This window comes from Colius striatus, unplaced genomic scaffold (genome assembly GCF_028858725.1).
Source record: "Colius striatus isolate bColStr4 unplaced genomic scaffold, bColStr4.1.hap1 scaffold_63, whole genome shotgun sequence".
Lineage (NCBI taxonomy): Eukaryota > Metazoa > Chordata > Aves > Coliiformes > Coliidae > Colius > Colius striatus.
Window position 1 is genome coordinate 312,975 of NW_026908535.1, and position 21,259 is coordinate 334,233.

General features: G+C 49.6%; 1 protein-coding gene across 2 annotated transcripts; it reads right to left on the minus strand.

Moving 5' to 3' along the window:
* Window positions 1–2,637: 2,637 nt before the first annotated feature.
* Window positions 2,638–8,846, minus strand: LOC133629552 (endogenous retrovirus group K member 5 Gag polyprotein-like). Of its 2 annotated transcripts, none has more exons than XR_009821075.1 (2): window positions 8,442–8,846; window positions 2,638–3,131 (listed from the first exon to the last, which is right to left on the minus strand). XR_009821075.1 is itself a non-coding variant. In XM_062020188.1 (2 exons), exon 1 carries the CDS (start codon window positions 8,179–8,181, stop codon window positions 6,247–6,249), a length of 1,935 nt encoding a protein of 644 aa, XP_061876172.1. In that variant the 5' UTR covers window positions 8,182–8,432; the 3' UTR covers window positions 2,638–3,131; window positions 5,752–6,246. The 2 variants fall into 2 exon arrangements, 1 of the variants encoding a protein (XP_061876172.1); XM_062020188.1 differs by lacking the exon at window positions 8,442–8,846 and adding an exon at window positions 5,752–8,432.
* Window positions 8,847–21,259: the final 12,413 nt, after the last annotated feature.

A 21,259-nucleotide genomic window follows, 5' to 3' on the forward strand; every position in this document is an offset into this window, starting at 1 on the left:
GACGCAGGCCCCCCCTGCCCATACCTTGCAAACCCACGCCTGCTGCGGGCCCTGGGTCTGTTGCCCCTCTCCTCTGTCACTCCGACAACGGCTTCCTGCTGACGCAGGTCGTCCCAGCCCAAATTCGGCTAACCCAGGCTTGCTACGGGCCTGGGGTCCGTTTCACATCTCCACCGTCACCGCGACAACAGCCTCCTTGTGACGCAGGCCATCCCCACCAAAATTCCGCAAACCTAGGACTGCTACCGGCCTGGGGTTTATTGCCCCACTCCTCCGTCACCCCAACAACGGGTTCATTGTAAAACAGGCCGCCACCGCCATAGCCTTGCAAACCCAGGCTGTTGCAGGTCCGGGGTTTTTGCCCCTCTCCGTCGTCACCTTGACAACGGGTTCATTGTGACGCATGCTGCCCCCGCCCAAAGCTTGCAAACCCAGGCCTACTGCGGGCCCTGGGTCCGTTCCCCCTCTCCGCTGTCACCCCGACAAGAGCTTCTTTTTGACCTAGGTCACCCCGTCCAAATTCCGCAAACCCAGGCCTCCTACGGACCCCGGGGTCCGTTGCATCTTTCCGCCGTAACCCCAACGGCAAGTTCATTGTGACGCAGGCCGCCCCGCCAGAACCTTGCCAACCCAGGCCTGCTGCAGGCCCTGGGTCTGTTACAAGAGTGTGGTATTGAAGATAGCTCCGACACGAAAGCAGCTGCAAATGTGACACCGTGCTGGCTGATAGACTGAATGGGGACCTACCTACTACTGTAGGTGGAGTCTGCCTTCCTACTTTCTTGTAGCTCCCATATGCAGTACTATATCGACAACATATATTTTTACTATGGAAGATCTAAGGAGAAAAAGAGTGTGGTATTGAAGATAGCTCCCACACAAAAGCAACTGCAAATGTGACATCGTGCTGGCTGATAGACTGCATGGGGACCTGTCAGAGACCAGCTCTTTCCAGGACGATGAAGGACAGGCGGACCACTGCTCTTAGGGCAAGTGACAGTTTATTGCTTCTTCTTATGCTCTTTTTATAGTCAGTACATATCGCAAAGGTCATCAGTATAGGTTAACAAACAATATGAGTACGTATATTTTCTATATGCTACAAATCAATCAAATGTTATCTACAAAATTTATGGTACTGTTTACTACATTTTTGTGATATATGTTCCGTGGCTACAAGACATCTGGTGTCCTTATCATTGTTGTGTATACAGGATGTTTTTGCTTAAGTTAGGGGCTTTGTTTAAGGAGCCAACCCTTTCAGGCAGGCTTCCTTAGGAAGGATTAACCCTTACCAGGCAAATCCTTTCGAGGGCCATTCTACCCTTTCAGGCAGATTGGTCTCATCATTTCACCCTTTTTTCTTTTTATTCAGTATGTATTGTAGCGGGAACGTGTTGTGTAGCCATTAATTGTAATTTTTTAGTTTTTATACTCGTTTGTTTTATCATATCATACATTAAACGAAATATGCAAGGTAATACTATAACTAGGACAATTATGCATAAAGTTGTTCCTATAAGGCAATAGATTCCTTTATAAAATGAAGATAAGGATGGAAAAGAAGCTTTTAAAACACTAACAAAATCATGAGCACGTTGGGCGAGAGGCAACTGCAATCTTTCTATATTTTGTAAAGAGAGAATTTCTCCATGCAATTGTTTTAAGTTAATTGAAGAATTGGCATTATTCCATATCCCTGATAAATGTTTTTGTATCTTAGGCCAATCATAACAGGATTGATTCCAATGAACTGGTGTCACACAGATGGCTTTATATGCCGCATGACACGACAGTGATTCTTTGATGGCTAAAGCTTGAATTTCTTGACCCATAAGATTAACTGTGTCATATAACGCATTTAATTTTCTCTCAATCTTATCATCCCATAATGCTTGTTCTTTCAAAGTATCAATCATAGTTTCAGAAATGTTGTTTATATATTGCGCAGTTTGAATGCTAGTAGTTAAAGATATGGCAGCCATGGTAGTAACTGATATGGCAGTTATTATCGCGAGAACTCCTGCTATTATCATACCTACAATTCGTTTTTGACGCATAAGTGCTTGAGTTACAATAGTTAGCACTTCAGAGCCTTCATCAGCATACCAATCATGTGTTAAATTGACGGGTAAAAACACATATGGTGGTTGTTTCAACATAACAAAATTCAAAATAGAAGAGTTAACACAATTAGATAAAACACAATTTGTACAATTTACAGAGTGATCCGTTGTATTTATAATTAGTGTAGATCCACTCAAAAATACATAAGGTTCTGGTACACATGCTTGAAACCAAATCTCAGTATTGTTGGTAATTTGATGCATTGTTATACCAGATAAAGAAGGTTGCCAGGTGATATTTGCTGCTCGAAAAACAGCTTTATCCATTGCTCCTACAGCTTTCCATATTTGGGTAAATAGAGTAATATTATTCATTGTCCATATACCTTGATATAGTCCAGTAAGTCGTTGTGAAGGACGCCAGTCACACAAATTTGTAACGTTATTACAAGTAAGATTGCATGCATGACATAATTTCCAATCTGGAAGAGATGTGCTTATTCTCCTTCGATTACAAAGAGGAATGTTAGCAGGGAAATGTGCTAAATATGTCACATTAAAATTTGGATACAACATTTGAGCAGACCAATGTATTCCGTTATAGTTTTGGAAATCATTCCGGGCTAATTGGGTAACCATAATACATCCATTAGTAGTATTTTTACTAAAACAAATTGGTTGAGTAGTAGAATCAAACAAACCAGAATAATTGTATGGTACAGAGAACCTAACAAGATGAGACAAATCTTCTGGTCCTAAAAAACTAGTGTCATTTGTATACACCGGAATATCAATCGGTTCATCCCATGTTACAGGATGAAGTAAAGGAGGAAATGTAACAAATGCCCAATATTGTGTCGCAGAAACTCCCTTGTGTAACATCCATATTATGCTAAGCCAGTAGGCAAAGATCTGTAATGATGACCAATAGTTAAAATCATGTTGTTGTGGTCGAGGTTGTTGTGGTATCAGCATCAGGCGTTGAAACCTCTTTCGGAGCTTGCCTATTTTCGTTTTTGGCATGTCGAACACAGCGTTCTGGAATCCACCGAGGTACAGGCTCATCTGTTGGGAAAATACAAACATACCCTCTACCCCATAATAGAACCGGGTCAGGGCCTCTCGTGGATCCATCAATAGGATCTTTCCATAATACTGCAGGTTTCTGCTGAGCTGGGGATTGCCAATGACGATCAGCAGCCGAAAGGCCAGCTGCATCGAGAGTAAAAAAGTTTAAAACAAAAAGAGCATGATTTAACAAAGACAAAGGAGTGTCCTTAATCCCCCATGTCCCCGTTTTTAATTTCTTTAATTGTGTCTTCAGAGTAAGGTTAAAGCGTTCAATCATGCCTTGACCCTGTGGATTATAAGGAATCCCTGTTTTATGTGTTATAGAAAAATGAGCACAAAATTTTGAAAATTTAGCACTAGTATATGCGGGGCCATTGTCTGTCTTGATAGTCTTTGGTATACCTAAAATTGAAAAGCAGTGTAACAAATGTGAAATTACTTGTGCGGTTGATTCTCCAGACAAAGGAGTGGCTACTGCAAAATGAGAAAAGGTATCAAGGGTTACATGGATATAAGAGAGGCGGCCAAAAGAAGGATAATGAGTAACATCCATCTGCCAGAGATCATTAGGTAAAAGACCTCGAGGATTAACTCCATAATGAGGAATTGGTAAAAAAGAAACACACGAAGAACATGTTTGAACAATTTCTCTAGCTTGTTCTCGAGAGATATGGCACATACGTTGTAGAGTAGCTGCAGGTAAGTGATGCAGAGAGTGCAAACGCTGGGCTTCTGCAACAGTAGCAACAGTAAAACGAGTTAACAAATCAGCCTGATTGTTGCCGTGACTCAAAGGTCCAGGTAATTTAGAGTGACTACGAATGTGTCCTACAAAAAGAGGTGCATCTCTTATTATTAAGAGAGATTGAATCAGACCAAAATATCGTTGTATAAAAGAAACTTTAGAAGCTATGACAGGAACTGTTTCTAAAAATTGTAATGAAGTGACAACGTAACGACTGTCAGAATAGATATTCAAAGGCTCAGAAAATTTCAACAGTGCTTGATAAATTGCATATAATTCAGTCATTTGTGCAGAAACATTCTCTAATTTCCAAACATATTGGTCTGTAGGAGTATACAAAACTGCTTGTCCATTAGATGATCCATCTGTAAAAACAGTCAATGCTCCTGTTATAGGGGCTCCTTTAACGACCCTAGGAAAAGCTAAAGAATGATAGGTAGCAAAACTAAGAATTTTATCAGAAGGGAACTTTTGTGTTATTTCTCCAGGAAAAGCAGCTAAGGCTACAGCAAAATCGTCTACAGTGGCCATCAGCCAAGTAATTTGAGCAGGTGTGTATGGAATTCCAATTACTGCCGGTTCTTTCCCAAGATGAGTAATACATAACTTTCGTCCTTGTTTAATTCGTTCTGCTATCTTTTGAGGATATGAAACAAGAACTCCTTTTGCAGAGTGAGATCCATGTATCCAACACAGAACACCGTCTTGATACAAGACTCCTGTAGGAGTCATTACTGTAGGCAAGATATATAAAAAGAAAGACTTTGTTATGTCTGCATATTGTAATTGAGCATTTTCTATGGCCTTTTCAACCAATCGAAGAGCTTGTTTTCCCTCTTCTGTTAACTTGCGAGGAGAGGTAGGATCAGGGTTTCCCTCAAGTATTTTAAAAGGAGGATGCAAATCGGCTGTCGTTAACTTAAGAAAAGATCTGAGCCAATTAATGTCTCCCAAAAGTTTTTGAAAATCATTCAAGGTTTTTAAAGAATTTGTTCGTATGGCAATTTTTTGTGGCATAAAAGATTTAGGATATAGTTGAAACCCCAAATATTGAAAAGGATATGATTTTTGTACCTTTTCTTGTGCTATTTTCAAACCATGTTTAGTTAACATCTGTTCAATATGAGCATAAGCATGTTGCAACTTATCGATAGATGAGGCTGCTAAAAGGATATCATCCATATAATGGATACAAAGAACATCAGGAAATTGTTGTCTAGTCGCTTTTATACTTTCATGAACAAATTTTTGCCAAAGAGTAGGACTATTAGCCATTCCTTGAGGCAATACTTTCCATTGGTAGCGTTCCATAGGTTCACTAAAATTTATGGATGGAATGCTAAAAGCAAATCGACATTTGTCATCTGGATGTAAGTGGATAGTGTAAAAACAATCTTTTAAGTCAATAATTATTTTTTCAAAATTTTGAGGAATGGCAATAGGACTAGGTAGACCAGGTTGTAACGCTCCCATGGTACACATTGTTTTATTGACTTCTCTCAAGTCTTGGAGAAGTCTCCATTTCCCAGACTTCTTTTTTATAACAAAAATAGGTGAGTTCCATGGTGATGTGGAAGGTTCTATATGACCTAATTGTAATTGTTCCACTACTAATTGACGAGCAGCTTGCAATTTTTCTTTAGTTAGAGGCCATTGATCAACCCAAACAGGTTGATCTGATTTCCAACAGATTTTATCTGCATACATAGTTACTGATAAATTTATCAGATTAACTGCTAGGCGTATAAAGGTATGCACCCATTTGTGTCAAGATATCTCGGCCCCAGAGGTTAAGAGGCAAGCTTTCTAGTACATATGGTTGAATGGAACCAGAGTGTCCCTCTTTGTCTGTCCAACTTAACAACTTACAGCTTTGAAGAGGCAAATTTGCAACTCCAATTCCTTTTAGATCAGCTGAAGCATGCTGTAAAGGCCATTCTTTTGGCCATTGTTTTAAAGTCATTACCGATACATCTGCTCCGGTGTCCAAGAGTCCTGTAAAATTTTTACCATCAATTGTTAACTGAAGTTCAGGTCTCTGATGATTGATGGGCTGTAAAAGATAAACGTCAGTAGATCCAAAACCGCCTGTTCCCCGAATGGGGGAATCAGCTTTTCCTATAGATGAAACATAAGGAATTAAAAGCAACTGTGCAATCTTTGTTCCTGCAGGTAGATTAAAGACAGAAGTTTCAGATTGTAACATAACTTTTAACTCTCCTTCATAATCACAATCAATTAGTCCTGGTATAACTCGCAATCCTTTCATGCTCAGACTACTTCGTCCCAATACCAAACCGCATGTTCCCGCAGGTAATGGGCCATATATCCCTGTTGGGATAGCTTGTGCCCCCATTTCAGGTGTTAATACGAAGTGGGAGGAGGAACACAGGTCCAGTCCGGCACTATGACTGGTGGCTCGGTGGAGTTGTGAAATGGATTGTTTAGCTGGTGCTCTGAGGTTTGCACCTGCACAGGATACATCCCCTGTTTGTTTGGGTGGGCCCGGGGCAAGCCCATTGAGAAGTTTCCCGACTGTAAGGAATTGCCGTTCTTATCATATTTAGATCGGCATTCATTAGCCCAATGATTACCCTTTTTGCATTTTGGGCATAAACCTGGATTTTTTCCATTATTACTTGGAATCTTTTTATTAGGACATTGACGTACTTGATGCCCCATTTGTCCGCAATGAAAACAGCTACCAGGAGGGCCTGCAACCCTTCTGTTTTGCTTAAATTGCATTGCAGCTAAAACTTGCTCAACAGGTTTGCCCTGTTGTGCTGCGGCAGTGACTATGCCTTGAATATATCCAGAGCTAACATCAGAACATAATCTGATATAGTCATTTAATGTTGATTTATTTTTCCAAGGTCTTAATATGGATTGACAGATATTATTAGCATTTTCAAAAGCTAATTCCTTAACTAAAATCATAGCTGAATCGGTGTCTTGTATGAGCCTAGATGAAGTTTGTAACAAACGAGATACAAAATCATGATAAGGTTCATCTGGTCCCTGTCGGACTTTAGTTAATTCTTCCCTAGACGTTCCATGTCTAGGTAGCCCTTTCCAGGCTTTCAAACCAATTTCTCGAATGGCATCATATGTCGCAGCAGGGTAAGTTAATTGTTGTGCCAGATCAACATGCGGTCCTGTGCCAGCTAACATTTCATGAGTAATTCCTTGTTGGCGAAAGTGTGGTTTTTGAGAATAATCATAACAGGAATCCGTAAAATCTGTAAGCCATAACAAATATTCTCCTCCCGTTAAGGTAGCTTTAGCTAAGCCTTTCCAGTCCCATGGGGGAAGAACTTCAGCTGCAATGGTCTCTAGAATAGCAATAGTATATGGTGCAGTTGCACCATATTGAGCAGCAGCTGTTTTCAATTCTTTAAGATTCTTAAATGTAATGGATGTATATGTAGCAATTCTAACATTGGCTTGAGTAGGGTGAGGAGCATATGTTATAGGATAAGCATGCAATATTTTTGAAAACCCACTTACATCTTCACCTTGTTGTTTAGCTTGTAGCAATGATAACTGTAAGGGTGAGTGAGGTGATATTTGATGGTATATGTCAGGAGGGGGCGGACGTCTACCAGCTTCTATTGCTGGTAAAACAACAGGTTCCTTTTTTAAAAGTGTTTGCTGTTTCTTCAATTTAAAAGGCGTATTAACAAACACTTGATCATCTTCATTATGATACTGAGCAGCTTCTTTTTCTAATTCAACTTCCTCATCGGAGGATAATTCTTCAGATAATTCTATAGGTCTCAAGGCGCTCTTGCTTTGTTTTAACGGTCGGCATTTTTTACCTCCCGTATTTGAGTACATAAGAAAGGGATTTTTAAAATTAGATTCCTGAATATCTTTTTGTTCATTATTGATTATTGATGGATATTCAGGTGGAGCAGAGGGTTGTGAATCGGGATTAGTAACAGCAGAAGGTTTTAAACCTGAATCCGCTGAACGAGATCGAGGACGTGTTTGTCGTTGCCATTTATCATATTCAGTATCACCTTGTAAACATTCTTTAATTAAAGTCCATAAAGGAAAAGCATCTATAGGGATCTTATCAGGGCCATTAGCAGCATAATAGCTTTTAATGTTTTCACCAACCTTATTCCAGGTTTCCAAGTTAATAGTGCCTTGATTCGGAAACCAAGGACACACAGTGTCTATAAATTCTAAAAATCCACCCACTTGCTTGGTGGTTACAGATATATTTCGACTTTTTAACAATGTCTTGACCATAGCTACAAACAGCTGTCTTTCCGTACTATGTACATGTCCCATATTTTAAATTGTAAATGCTGAATATGAGGGAGCCCTACCGTTGAGTCACGAGGTTCAGTTTGGACCCCCTTGCTTTCTAAGACACCTTATAGAAAGGGCTTAGGTGCGGCTGGATCCAGACTTAGTCTCAGACTTGGTCAACGGAAAATCTAAGACAAAAAAGGGATTTTTGTTTTTATTTTACTGAGATAAATTTCTACTTTCTTATATTTTACACCTTCCTAGTAGTTCTGCCCCCCTTTATTTCCCCTTTTCCTTACCGCGGTTCTGTTGATTCGGAGGCAGCTCACCCTGGTCAAAGGCAACCGAGATTCCCGGGTTTCGGCACCATTTGTCAGAGACCAGCTCTTTCCAGGACGATGAAGGACAGGCGGACCACTGCTCTTAGGGCAAGTGACAGTTTATTGCTTCTTCTTATGCTCTTTTTATAGTCAGTACATATCGCAAAGGTCATCAGTATAGGTTAACAAACAATATGAGTACGTATATTTTCTATATGCTACAAATCAATCAAATGTTATCTACAAAATTTATGGTACTGTTTACTACATTTTTGTGATATATGTTCCGTGGCTACAAGACATCTGGTGTCCTTATCATTGTTGTGTATACAGGATGTTTTTGCTTAAGTTAGGGGCTTTGTTTAAGGAGCCAACCCTTTCAGGCAGGCTTCCTTAGGAAGGATTAACCCTTACCAGGCAAATCCTTTCGAGGGCCATTCTACCCTTTCAGGCAGATTGGTCTCATCAGGGACCTACTTACTACTGTAGCTGGGGTCTGCCTTCCTGCTCTCTTGTACCTTCCATACGCAGTGGTGTAACTTAACCCACAACATGTATTTGTTTCATTGGGAGATGAGGAGAAAAAGAGTGTGGTATTGAAGATAGCTCCCACACGAAAGCAGCTGCAAATGTGACACCGTGCTGGCTGATAGACTGCATGGGGACCTACATAATACTGTAGCTGGGGTCTGCCTTCCTGCTTTCTTGTACCTCCCATACCCAGTGATATAATTTAACAGACACATGTATTTTTTCAATGGGAGCTAAGGAGAAAAAGAATGTGGTATTGAAGATAGCTCCCACACGAAAGCAGCTGCAAATGTGACACCGTGCTGGCTGATAAACTGCATGGGGACCTACTTACTACTATAGCTGGGGTCTGTCTTCCTGCTTTCTTGTAGCTCCCATACGAAGCACTATAACTTAAGGGAAACATGTATTGTTTTTCAATGGGAGCTGAGGAGAAAAAATCTGTGGTATTGAAGATAGTTCCCACACGAAAGCAGCTGCAAATGTGACACCGTGCTGGCTGATAGACTGCATGGGGACCTACTTACTACTATAGCTGGGGTCTGCCTTCCTGCTTTCTTGTAGCTCCCATACGCAGTGGTATAAGTTAACCCACAACATATATTTTTTCAATGGCAGCTAAGGAGAAAAAGAGTGTGGTATTGAAGATAGTTCCGACACGAAAGCAGCTGCAAATGTGACACCGTGCTGGCTGATAGACTGCATGGGGACCTACTTACTACTGTAGCTGGGGTCTGTCTTCGTATTTCTTGTAGCTCCCACACACAGTCGTATAACTTAACCGACAACATGTATTTTTGCAATGGGAGCTAAGGAGAAAAAGAGTGTGGTGTTCAAGATAGATCCCACACGAAAGCAGCTACAAATGTGACACCGTGTTGGCTGATACACTGTATGGGGACCTACTTACTACTGTAGCTGGGGTCTGCCTTCCTTCTTTCTTGTAGCTCCCATACGCATTTCTTTAACTTAACAGACAACATGTATTTTTGCAATGGGATCTAAGGAGAAAAAAGAGTGTGGTATTGAAGATAGCTCCCACACGAAAGCAGCTACAAATGTGACACCGTGCTGGCTGATAGACTGCATGGGGACCTACTTACTACTGTAGCTGGGGTCTGCCTTCCTGCTTTCTTGTAGCTCCCATACACAGTGGTGTAACTTAACCCACAACATGTATTTTTTTCAATGGGAGATGAAGAGAAAAAGAGTGTGGTATTGAAGATAGCTCCCACACGAAAGCAGATGCAAATGTGACACCGTGCTGGCTGATAGACTGCATGGGAAACTATTTACTACTGTAGCTGGGGTCTGCCTTTTTGCCTTTTTGTAGCTCCCATACGCAGTGGTATACTTATCAATTACATGTATTTTTTCAATGGGAGATGAGGAGCAATAGAGTGTGGTATTGAAGATAGCTCCCACACGAAAGCAGCTGCACATGTGACACCGTGCTGGCTGATAGACTGCATGGGGACCTACTTACGAATGTAGCTGGTGTCTCCCTTCATGCTTTCTTGTAGGTCTGATATTCAGTGGAGTAACTTAACCTACAACATGTATTTTTTCAATGGGAGCTGAGGAGAAAAAATCTGTGGTATTGAAGATAGCTCCCACAGGAAAGCAGCTGCAAATGTGACACCGTGCTGGCTGATAGACTGCATGGGGACCTACTTACTACTGTAGCTGGGGTCTGCCTTCCTGCTTTCTTGTAGCTCCCATAGGCAGTGGTGTAACTTAACCGACAACATATATTTGTTTTAGTGGGAGCTGAGGAGAAAAAATCTGTGGTATTGAAGATAGCTCCGACACAAAAGCAGCTGCAAATGTGACACCGTGCTGGCTGATAGACTGCATGGGGACCTACTTAATACTGTAGCTGGGGTCTACCTTCCTGCTTTCTTGTAGCTCCCATATGCAGTCGTATAACTTAACCGACAACATGTATTTTTTATATGGGAGCTATGGAAAAAAAGAGTGTGGTGTTGAAGATAGCTCCCACACGAAAGAAGCTGCAAATGTGACACTGTGCTGGCTGATGGACTGCATGGGGACCTACTTACTACTGTAGCTGGGGTCTGTCTTCCTGCTTTCTTGTACCTCCCATACGCAGTGGTATAACTTAACTGACAACATGTGTTTTTTAAATGGGAGATGAGGAGAAAAAATCTGTGTGCTAATGAAGATAGCTCCCACACGAAAGCCGTTGCAAATGTGACACCGTGCTGGCTGATAGACTGCATGGGGACCTACTTACTACTGTAGCTGGGCTCTGCCTTCCTGCTTTCTTGTATATCCCATACGCAGTGGTATAACTTAACGGACAACATGTATTTTTTTAATGGGAAATGAGGAGAAAAAGAGTGTGTAATTTACGCAGGCCGCCCTAAACCAATTCCGCAAACCGAGGCCCGCTGCGAGCCCAGGGATCGTTTTGCCTCTCCGTCGTCAACCCGACAACGACTTCCCTGTGACGCCGGCCGGCCCCGCCCAAATTCCGCAAACCCAGGCCTCCTGCTAGCCTGGGGACCATTTCCCCTCTCCGACGTCACCCGGAGAACCGGTTCATTGTGACGCAGGCCACCCCCGTCCACACCTTGCAAACCCAGGCCTGCTGTGGGCCCGGTATTTTTTGCCTCTCTCTGCCTTCACCCTGACAACGACTTCCCTGTGACACAGGCTGCCCCCGCCCAAATTCCGCAAACCCAGGCCCGCTGCGAGCCTGGGGACCCTTGCTCCTCTCCTCTGTCACCCCGACAACAGGTTTATTGTAACACAGGGCGCCCCCGCCCAAATTCCACAGTCCCAGGCCTGCTGCGAGCCTGGGGACCGTTGCCCCTCTCCTCTGTCACCCCGACAACGGGTTCATTGTGACACATTCCGCCCTTGACCAAACCTTGAAAACCCAGGCCTACTGCGGGCCCGATGTTTTTTGCCCCTCTCCGCCGTCACCCCGACAACGAGTTCCCTGTGACGCAGGCCACCCCCACTCAAATTCTGCAAATTCAGGCCCGCTGCGAGCCTGGGAACCGTTCCCTCTCTCCGCCGTAACCCGACAACAGCTTCCTTGTGACGCAAGTCGTCCCCGCCCAAATTCCGCAAAGCCAAGTACGCTGCGAGCCTGGGAATCGTAGCCCCTCTCCGCCGTCACCCCGACCACGGCTTCCTTGTGATACAGGCTGCCCCCGCCCAAATTCCAAAAACCCAGGCCTTCTGCTGGCCGGTGGTCCGTTGCCCTTCTCTGCCGTCACCCCGACAACGGGTTCATTGTGATGCAGGCCACCCCCGCAATAACCTTGCAAATCCAGGCCTGCTGTGGGCCCGGTGTTTTTTGCTTCTCTCTGCCGTCACCCCGACAACAACTTCCCTGTGATGCATGCCGCCCCTGCCCAAATTCCGCAATCCCAGGCCCGCTGCGATACTGGGAACCGTTGCCCCTCTCCTCTGCCACCCCGACAACGGGTTCATTGTAACACAGACCGCCCCCGGCTAAATCTTGTAAACCAAGGCCTGCTGCGGTTCCTGGGTCCGTTGCCCCTCTCCACCGTCACCCTGACAACAGGTTCATTGTAACGCAGGCAACCCTGACTAAACCTTGCAAACCCAGGCCAGCTGCGGGCCCGTTGTGTTTTCCCCTTTCCGACGTCGTCCCGACAACGACTTCCCTGAGAGGCAGGCCGCCCCCACGCAAATTCCGGAAGCCCAGGCTCGTTGCGAGCCTGGGGACCGTTGCCGCTCTCTGCCATCACCCCCACAACAGGTTCATTGTGAGGTGGGCCGCCCCCGCCCAAACCTTACAAACCCAGGCCTGCTACGGACCCGGGGTCCGTTGCCCCTCTCCGCCGTGACCCTGACAACAGCTTCCCTGTGACGCAGGACGCCCCATCCAAACCTTCCAAAAACCCAGGCCTGCTGCTGGCCGTTGGTCCGTTGCCCATCTGCGCCGTCACCCCCAGAACGGGTTCATTGTGATGCAGGCCGCCCCCGCCCAAACCTTGAAAACCCAGGACTACTGCGGGCCTGGTGTTTTTGGCCCTCTCCGCCATTACCCCGACAACGACTTCCCTGTGACGCAGGCCGCCCCGGCCAAATTCTGCAAACCCAGGCCCGCTGCAAATATGGGGACTGTTGCCCCACTCCTCCGTCACCCCAACAACGGGTTCATTGTAACAGAGGCCGCCCCCGTCATAACCTTGCAAACCCAGGCCTGTTGTGGGCCCGGGGTTTTTTCTCCCTCTCCACCGTCACCCCGACAACGGGTTCATTGTGACACAGGCCACCAACAACCAAATCTTCCAAACCCAGGCCTGCTGTGGGCCCGGGGTCCATTGCCCCTCTGCTCTGTCACCCCGACAACGTCTTCATTGTGACGCAGGCCGCCCCCGTCCAAACCTTGCAAACCCAGGCCTGCTGCAGGTTTGGGGTTTTTTGCCCCTCTCCTCCGTCACCCCGACAACAGGTTCATTGTAACGCAGGCCGCCCCCGTCCAAATTCTGCAAACCCAGGCCAGCTACTGGCCAGGGAACCGGTAACCCTCTCCGCCGTAACCCCCACAACGGCTTCCTTGTGACGTAGGCCGCCCCCACCCAAACCTTGCAAACCCACGACTGCTGTGGGCTCTGGGTCCGTTGCCTCTCTCCTCCGTCACCCCGACAATGGCTTCCTTGTGACCCAGGATGCCCCCGCCCATATTCCGCAAACCCAGGTCTGCTACGGGCCCTGGGTCCGTTGCCCCTCTCTGCCGTCCCCCCAACAACAGGGTCATTGTAACACAGGCCGCTGCCGCCCAAGCCATGCAAACCCAGGCCTGCTGCGGACCCTGGGTCCGTTGCCCCTCTCCACCGTTACCCCGACAATGGCTTCGTTGTGACGCAGGCCGCCCCCGCTCAAATTCCACAAACCCATGCTTGCTATGGGCCCGGAGTTCGTTGCCCCTCTCCGCCGTCACCCCGACAACAGGTTCATTATGACGCAGGCCGCCCCTGACTAAACCTTGAAAACCAAGGCCTGCTGCGAGTCCGTTGTTTTTTCCCCTCTCCACTGTCACCCCTACAACGGCTTCCCTGTGACGCAGGCTGCCCCCGCCCAAATTCCCCAAACCCAGGCCCGCTGCGAGCCTGGGACCGTTGCCCTCTCCGCCGACACCCCGACAACGGCTTTCTAGTGACGCAGGTTGCCCACGCCCAACCTTGCAAACCCAGGCCTGCTGTGAGCCCTAGGTCCGTTGTCCCTCTCCGACATCACTCCGACAACGGCTTCATTGTGACGCAGGACGCTCCCGCCCAACACCTTCCAAAACCACGCTTGCTGTGGGCCCTGGGTCCGTTGCCCCTCTCCGCTGTCACCCTGACAACGTGTTTATTGTGACACAGGCCGCCCCTCACCAAACCTTGAAAACCCAGGCCTGCTGCAGGCCCGGTGTTTTTTTGCCCCTCTCCACCGTCACCCCGACAACGACTTCCTTTTTACGCAGGCGACCCCCACCCAAATTCCGCAAACCCAGGCCCGCTGCGAGCCTGGGGACCGTTGCCCCTCTCCGCCGTCACTGAAACAATAGCTTCATTGTGACACAGACCGCCCCGCCCAAACCTTGCAAAACCACGCCTTCTGCGGGCCTTGGGTCCGTTGCCCCTCTCCGCCTTCACCCCGAAAACAGCTTCCTTGTGACGCAGGCTGCCCCCAGCCCAAATTCCGCTAACTCAGGCCTGCTGTGGGCCCAGGGTTTTTTGCCCCTCTCCGCCGTCACTCTGAGAACGGCTTCCCTGTGACGCAGACCACCCCCGCCTAAACTCCACAAACCCAGGCCTGCTACGGGTCCTGGGTCGGTTGCCCCTGTCCACTGTCACCTGACAACAGACTAATTTTGACGCAGGCCACCCCCGCCAAAACCTTGCAAACCCAGGCCTGCTCCGGGCCCGGGGTCCGTTGCCCCTCTACACCGTCACTCCGACAACAGCTTTTTTGAAACGCAGGCCGCCCCCGCACAAACCCCGCAAACCCAGTCCCGCTGCGGGCCCGGAGTTTTTGCCTCTCTCCGCCATCACTCCGACAAATGGCTTCATTGTGACGCCGACCAACCTCGTCCAAATTCCGCAAACCCAGACCCGCTGCAAGCCCGGGGACCTTTACCCTCTCCGCCCTCACCCCGACAACGGGTTCATTGTGACACAGGACGCCCCTGACCAAATTTTGAAAACCCAGACCTGCTGCGGGCCCTCTCCGGCGTCACCCCGACAGCGGGTTCATTTTAACGCACGCCGCCCCCGCCCAAACGTTGAAAACATAGGCAAACTGCAGGCCCTGGGTCCGTTGCCCCTCTCTGCCGTCACCCTGACAACGGCTTCCTTGTGACGCAGGGCGCTCCCCCGTAAATTCCGCAAACCAAGGCCCGCTGCGAGCCTGGGGATCATTGCCCCTCTCCGCCGTCAACCCGACAATGGATTCATTGTCACACTGGCCGCCCCCGCCCAAACCTTGCAAACCCAGGCCTGCTGCGGGCCGTTAGTCTGATGCCCCTATCTGTCATCACCCCGACAACGGCTTCCTTGTGACGCAGGCCGCCCCCACCCAAATTCCACAAACCAAGGTCTCCTGTGGGCCCTGTGTTTTTTGCCCCTCTCTGCCGTCACCCCGACAACGATATTCCTGTGACGCAGGCTGCCCCCGCCCAAATTCCGCAATCCGAGCCTCGCTGCGAGCCTGGGGACCGTTGCCCCTCTCCCCTGTCACCCTAACAAGGGGTTCATTGTGACGCAGGCCGCCCCTGACTAAACCTTGAAAACCCAGGCCTGCTGCGGGCCCTGGGACCGTTGCCATTCTCGGCCGTCACCCTGACAACGGCTTCCTTGTTACGCAGGCCGCCCCTGACCAAACCTTGCAAATCCAGTCCTGCTACAGGCCCGGGGTCCGTTACCCGTCTCCGCTATCACCCCAACAACAGCTTGATTGTGACGCAGGCTGCCCCCGCCCAAACGTCGCAAACCCAGCCCTGCTGTGGGCTCGGTGTTTTTTGCCCCTCTCTGCCGTCACCCCGACAACGACTGCCCTGTGACGCAGGCTGCCCCCGCCCAAATTCCGCAAACCCAGGCCCGCTGCGAGCCTGGGGACCGTTGCTCCTCTCCGTCGTCACCCCGACAACAGCTTCATTGTGACGCAGGCCATCCCCGCCCAAACCTCTCAAACCCAGGCCTGCTGTGGGCCCTGGGTTTGTTGCCCCTCTCCGCTGTCTCCCCGACAACGGTTTCTTTGTGATGCAAGCCACCCCCGCCCAAATTTCGCAAACCCAGGCCTGCTACGGTCCCAGGGTCCATTGCCCTCTATACCGTCACCACGACAACAGGTTCATTGTGACGCAGGTCGCCCCTGATCAAAGCTTGCAAACCCAGGCCTGATGCAGGCCCTGGGTGCCATTGCACCTCTCCGCCATCACCCTGACAATGGCTTCCTTGTGACGCAGGTCGCCCCTGCCTAAACCTTCCAAACCCAGGCCTGCTACAAACCCAGTGTCCGTTGCCCCTCTCTGCCGTCACCACGACAACAGGTTCATTGTGACGCAGGTCGCCCCTGACTAAACCTTGCAAACCTAGGCCTGATGCGGGCCCTGGGTCCGTTGCCCCTCTCCGCCGTCACCCCGACAACAGCTTCATTCTGACGCAGGCCGCCCCCGTTCAAATTCCGAAAACCCAGGCCTGCTGCGGGCCCAGGGTTTTTTGCCACTCTCCGCCGTCAACCCAACAGCGGCTTCCTTGTGATGCAGGCCGCCCCTGGCAAAATTCCGCAAATTCAGGCTCGCTACAGGCCTCGGGACCTTTACCCCTCTCCACCGTAACCCCGACAACAGGTTCATTGTGACGCAGGCCCCCCCCGCCCATACCTTGCAAACCCACGCCTGCTGCGGTCCCTGGGTCCGTTGCCCCTCTCCTCCGTTACTCCAACAACGGCTTCCTTGTGACGCAGGCCGCCTCAGCCCAAATTCGGCTAACCCAGGCCTGCTACAGGCCTGGGGACCTTTACCCTTCTCCACCGTAACCCCGACAACAGGTTCATTGTGACGCAGGCCGCCAACAACCAAATCTTCCAAACCCAGGCCTGCTGCGGGCCCAGGGTCCATTGCCCCTCTCCTCCGTCACCCCAACAACAGGTTCATTGTGACGCAGGCTGCCCCCGCTCAAACCTTGCATACCCAGGCCTGCTGCGATCCCAGGGTCCGTTGCTCCTCTCTGCCGTCACTCCGACAACGACTTCCTTGTGGCGCAAGGCGCCCCCACCAAAATTTCGCAAACCCAGGCCTTCTACGGGCCCAGGGTCCGTTTCCCCTCTCCTCCGTCACCCCAACAAGGGCTTCATTGTGACGCAGGCCACCCCCGCCCAAACCTTGCAAACCCAGGCCTGCTGCGGGCCTGGGGTTTTTTGCCCCTTTCCGCCGTAACCCCGACAACGGGATAATTGTGACGCAGGCTGCCAACAACCAGACCTTGCAAAACCAGGCATGCTGCGGGCCCTGGGTCCGTTGCCCCTCTCCGCTGTCACCCCAACAAAAGCTTCATTGTGACGCAGGTCGCCCCTGCCTAAACCTAGAAAACCCTGGCCTACTAAAGGGCCCGGGGTCCGTTGCCCCTCTCTGTCATCACCACGACAACGGGTTCATTGTGAGGCAGGCCATCCCTGCCAAAACCTTACAAACCAAGGCCTGCTATGGCCCCGCGGTCCGTTGCCCCTCTCCGCCATGACCCTGACAACAGGTTCATTGTGACGCAGGACGACCCATCCAAACCTTGCAAACCCAGGCCTGCTGCTGGCCGTTGGTCCGTTGCCCCTCTCCGCCGTCACCCCGATAACAGGTTCATTGTGATGCAGGCCGCCCCCGCCCAAACCTTGAAAACCCAGGACTACTGCGGGCCCGGTGTTTTTTGCCCCTCTCCGCCATTACCCAGACAACGACTGCTCTGTGACGCAGGCCGCCCCGGCCCAAATTCTGCAAACCCAGGCCCGCTGCGAGCCTGTTGATCATTGTCCCTCTCCGCCGTCACCCCAACAATGGGTTCATTGTAACACAGGCCGCCCCCGCCCAAATTCCGCAAACCCAGGCCAGCTGCAAACATGGGGACTGTTGCCCCTCTCCTCCGTCACCCCAACAACGAGTTCATTGTAACAGCGGCTGCCCACGTCATAACCTTGCAAACCTAGGCCTGTTTTGGGCCCGGGGTTTTTTCTCCCTCTCCGCCGTTACCCCGACAGCGGGTTCATTGTGACATACGCCTCCACAGCCTTAACCTTGCAAACTCACACCTGCTGCGGGCCCTGGGTCCGTTGCCCCTCTCCGCCGTCACCCCGACAACAGCTTCCTTGTGACGCAGGCTGCCCCCACCCAAATTCCGCAAACCCAGACCCGCTACAGGCCTGGGGACCTTTACCCTTCTCCACCGTAACCCCGACAACAGGTTCATTGTGAGGCAGGCCGCTCCCGCCCAAACCTTGAAAACCCAGGCCTGCTGCGGGCCCGTTGTGTTTTGCCCCTCTCCGTCGTCTCCCCGAGAACAACTTCCCTGTGACGCAGGCCACCTCCGCCCAAATTCCGCAAACCCAGGCCTGCTGCGAGCCTGGGGACTGTTACTCCTCTCCGCTGTCACCACAAAAACGGGTTCATTGTGACACAGCCCGCCCCTGACCAAACTTCGAAAACCCAGGCCTGCTGCGGGCCCGGTGTTTTTTGCCCCTTTCCGCCGTCGCCCCGACAACGGCTTCCTTGTGACGCAGGCCGCCCCCGCCCAAATTCCGCAAGCCCAGACCCGCTATGGGCCTGGGGACCTTTACCCTTCTACACCGTAACCCCAAATACAGGTTCATTGTGACGCAGGCCGCCAACAACCAAATCTTCCAAACCCAGGCCTGCTGCGGGCCCGGGGTCCGTTGTCCCTCTCCTCCGTCACCCCAAACACGGGTTCATTGTGACGCAAACGGCCCCCGACCAAACCTTGCAAACCCAGGTATGCTGCGGACCCTGGGTCCGTTGCCCCTCTCCGCAGTCACCCCGACAACGGCTTATTTGTGACACAGGCCGCCCCTGACCACATTCCGCAAACACCAGGCCCGCTGCTAGCCTGGGGACCGTTGCCCCTCTCCTCTGTCACCCCGACAACGGGTTCATTGTGACACATTCCGTCCTTGACCAAACCTTGAAAACCCAGGCCTGCTGCGGGCCCGATGTTTTTTGCCCCTCTCCGGGTCACCCTGACAACAGGTTCATTGTAACGCAGGCCGCCCCGCGTAAACCTTGTAAACCCAGGCCTGCTACGGGCCTTGGGTCTGTTGCCTCTCTCCGCTGTTACCCCGACAACGACTTCCCTGTGAAGAAGGCCGTCCCCGCCAAAATTCCCAAAACCCAGGACTACTACGCGCCCGGGGTCAATTGCATCTCTCCGCTGTCACCCCGACAACAGGTTCTTTGTGACGCGAGCCGCCCCTACACAAACCTTGCAAACCCACGTCTGTTGCGGGCCCTGGGGACGATTGCTCCTCTCAGCCGTTACCCCGAAAACGGCTTCCTTGTGACGTAGGCTGCCCCCGACCAAATTCCGCAAACCCAGGCCCGCTGAGAGCCTGGGGACGATTGCCCCTCTCAGCCGTTACCCGGATAACGGCTTCCTTGTGACACAGGCCGCCCCCGCCCTAATTCCGCAAACCCAGGCCTGCTGCGGGTCCGGGGCTTTTTTCCACTCTCCGTCATCACCCAAAGAAAGGGTTCATTGTGACGCACGCCGCCCCCGCCAAAACCTTGCAAACCCATGCCTGCTGCAGGCCCTAGGACCGTACAGTACTTACTACTGTAGCTGGGGTCTGCCTTCCTGCTATCTTGTAGCTCCTATACACAGTGGTATAAGTAAACCCACAAAATGTATTTTTGCAATGGGATCTAAGGAGAAAAAGAGTGTGGTATTGAAGATAGCTCCCACACGAAAGCAGCCGCAAATGTGACACCGTGCTGGCTGATAGACTGCATGGGGACCTACTTACTACTGTAGCTGGGGTCTGCTTTCCTGCTTTATTGTAGCTCCCATAAGCAGTAGTGTAAGTTAACCGACAACATGTATTTTTTTCAGTGGGAGCTGAGCAGAAAAAATCTGTGGTATTGAAGATAGCTCCGACACGAAAGCAGCTGCAAATATGACACCGTGCTGGCTGATAGACTCCATGGGGACCTACTTACTACTGTAGCTGGGGTCTGCCTTCCTGCTTTCTTGTAGCTCCCATACGCAGGTGTATAAGTTAAGCAACAACATGTATTTTTTCACTGGGATCTAAGGAGAAAAAGAGTCTGGTATTGAAGATAGCTCCGACACGAAAGCAGGTGCAAATGTCACACCGTGCTGGCTGATAGACTGCATGGGGACCTAGTTACTACTGTAGCTGGGGTCTGCCTTCTTGCTTTCTTGTAGCTCCCATACACAGTGGTGTAACTTAACCGACAACATGTATTTTTGCAATGGGATCTAAGGAGAAAAATCTGTGGTATTAAAGATAGCTCCCACACGAAAGCAGCTGCAAATGTGACACCGTGCTGGCTCATAGACTGCATAGGGACCTACTTACTACTGTAGCTGGGGTCTGCCTTCCTGCTTTCTTGTAGCTCCCATACGCAGTGGTGTAACATAACCGAGAACATGTGTTTTTTCCAATTACAGATGAGGAGAAAAAGTGTGGTATTGAAGACTGTGCCCACACGAAAGCAGCTGCAAATGTGACACCGTGCTGGCTGATAGACTGCATGTTGACCTACTTACTACTGTAGCTGGGCTCTGCCTTCCTGCTTTATTGTAGCTCTCATACGCATTTCTTTAACTTAACAGACACATGTATTTTTGCAATGTTATCTAAGGAGAAAAAGACTGTGGTATTGAAGATAGCTCCCACACGAAAGCAGCTAAAAATGTAACATCGTGGTGGCTGATAGACTGCATGGGGACCTACTTGCTACTGTAGCTGCGGTCTGCCTTCCTGCTTTCTTGTAGGTCCGATATGCAGTGGTGTAACTTAACCGACAACATGTATTTTTTTCAAGGGTACCTGAGGAGAAAAAGAGTGTGGTATTGAAGATAGCTCCCAGAGGAAAGCAGCTGCAAATGTGACACCGTTCTGGGTCATTGACTGCATGGAAACCTACTTACTACTGTAGCTGGGGTCTGCCTTCCTGCTTTCCTGTAGCTCCCATACACAGTGGTAAAACTAAAGAGATAACATCTATTTTTTCAATGGGAAATGAGGAGAAA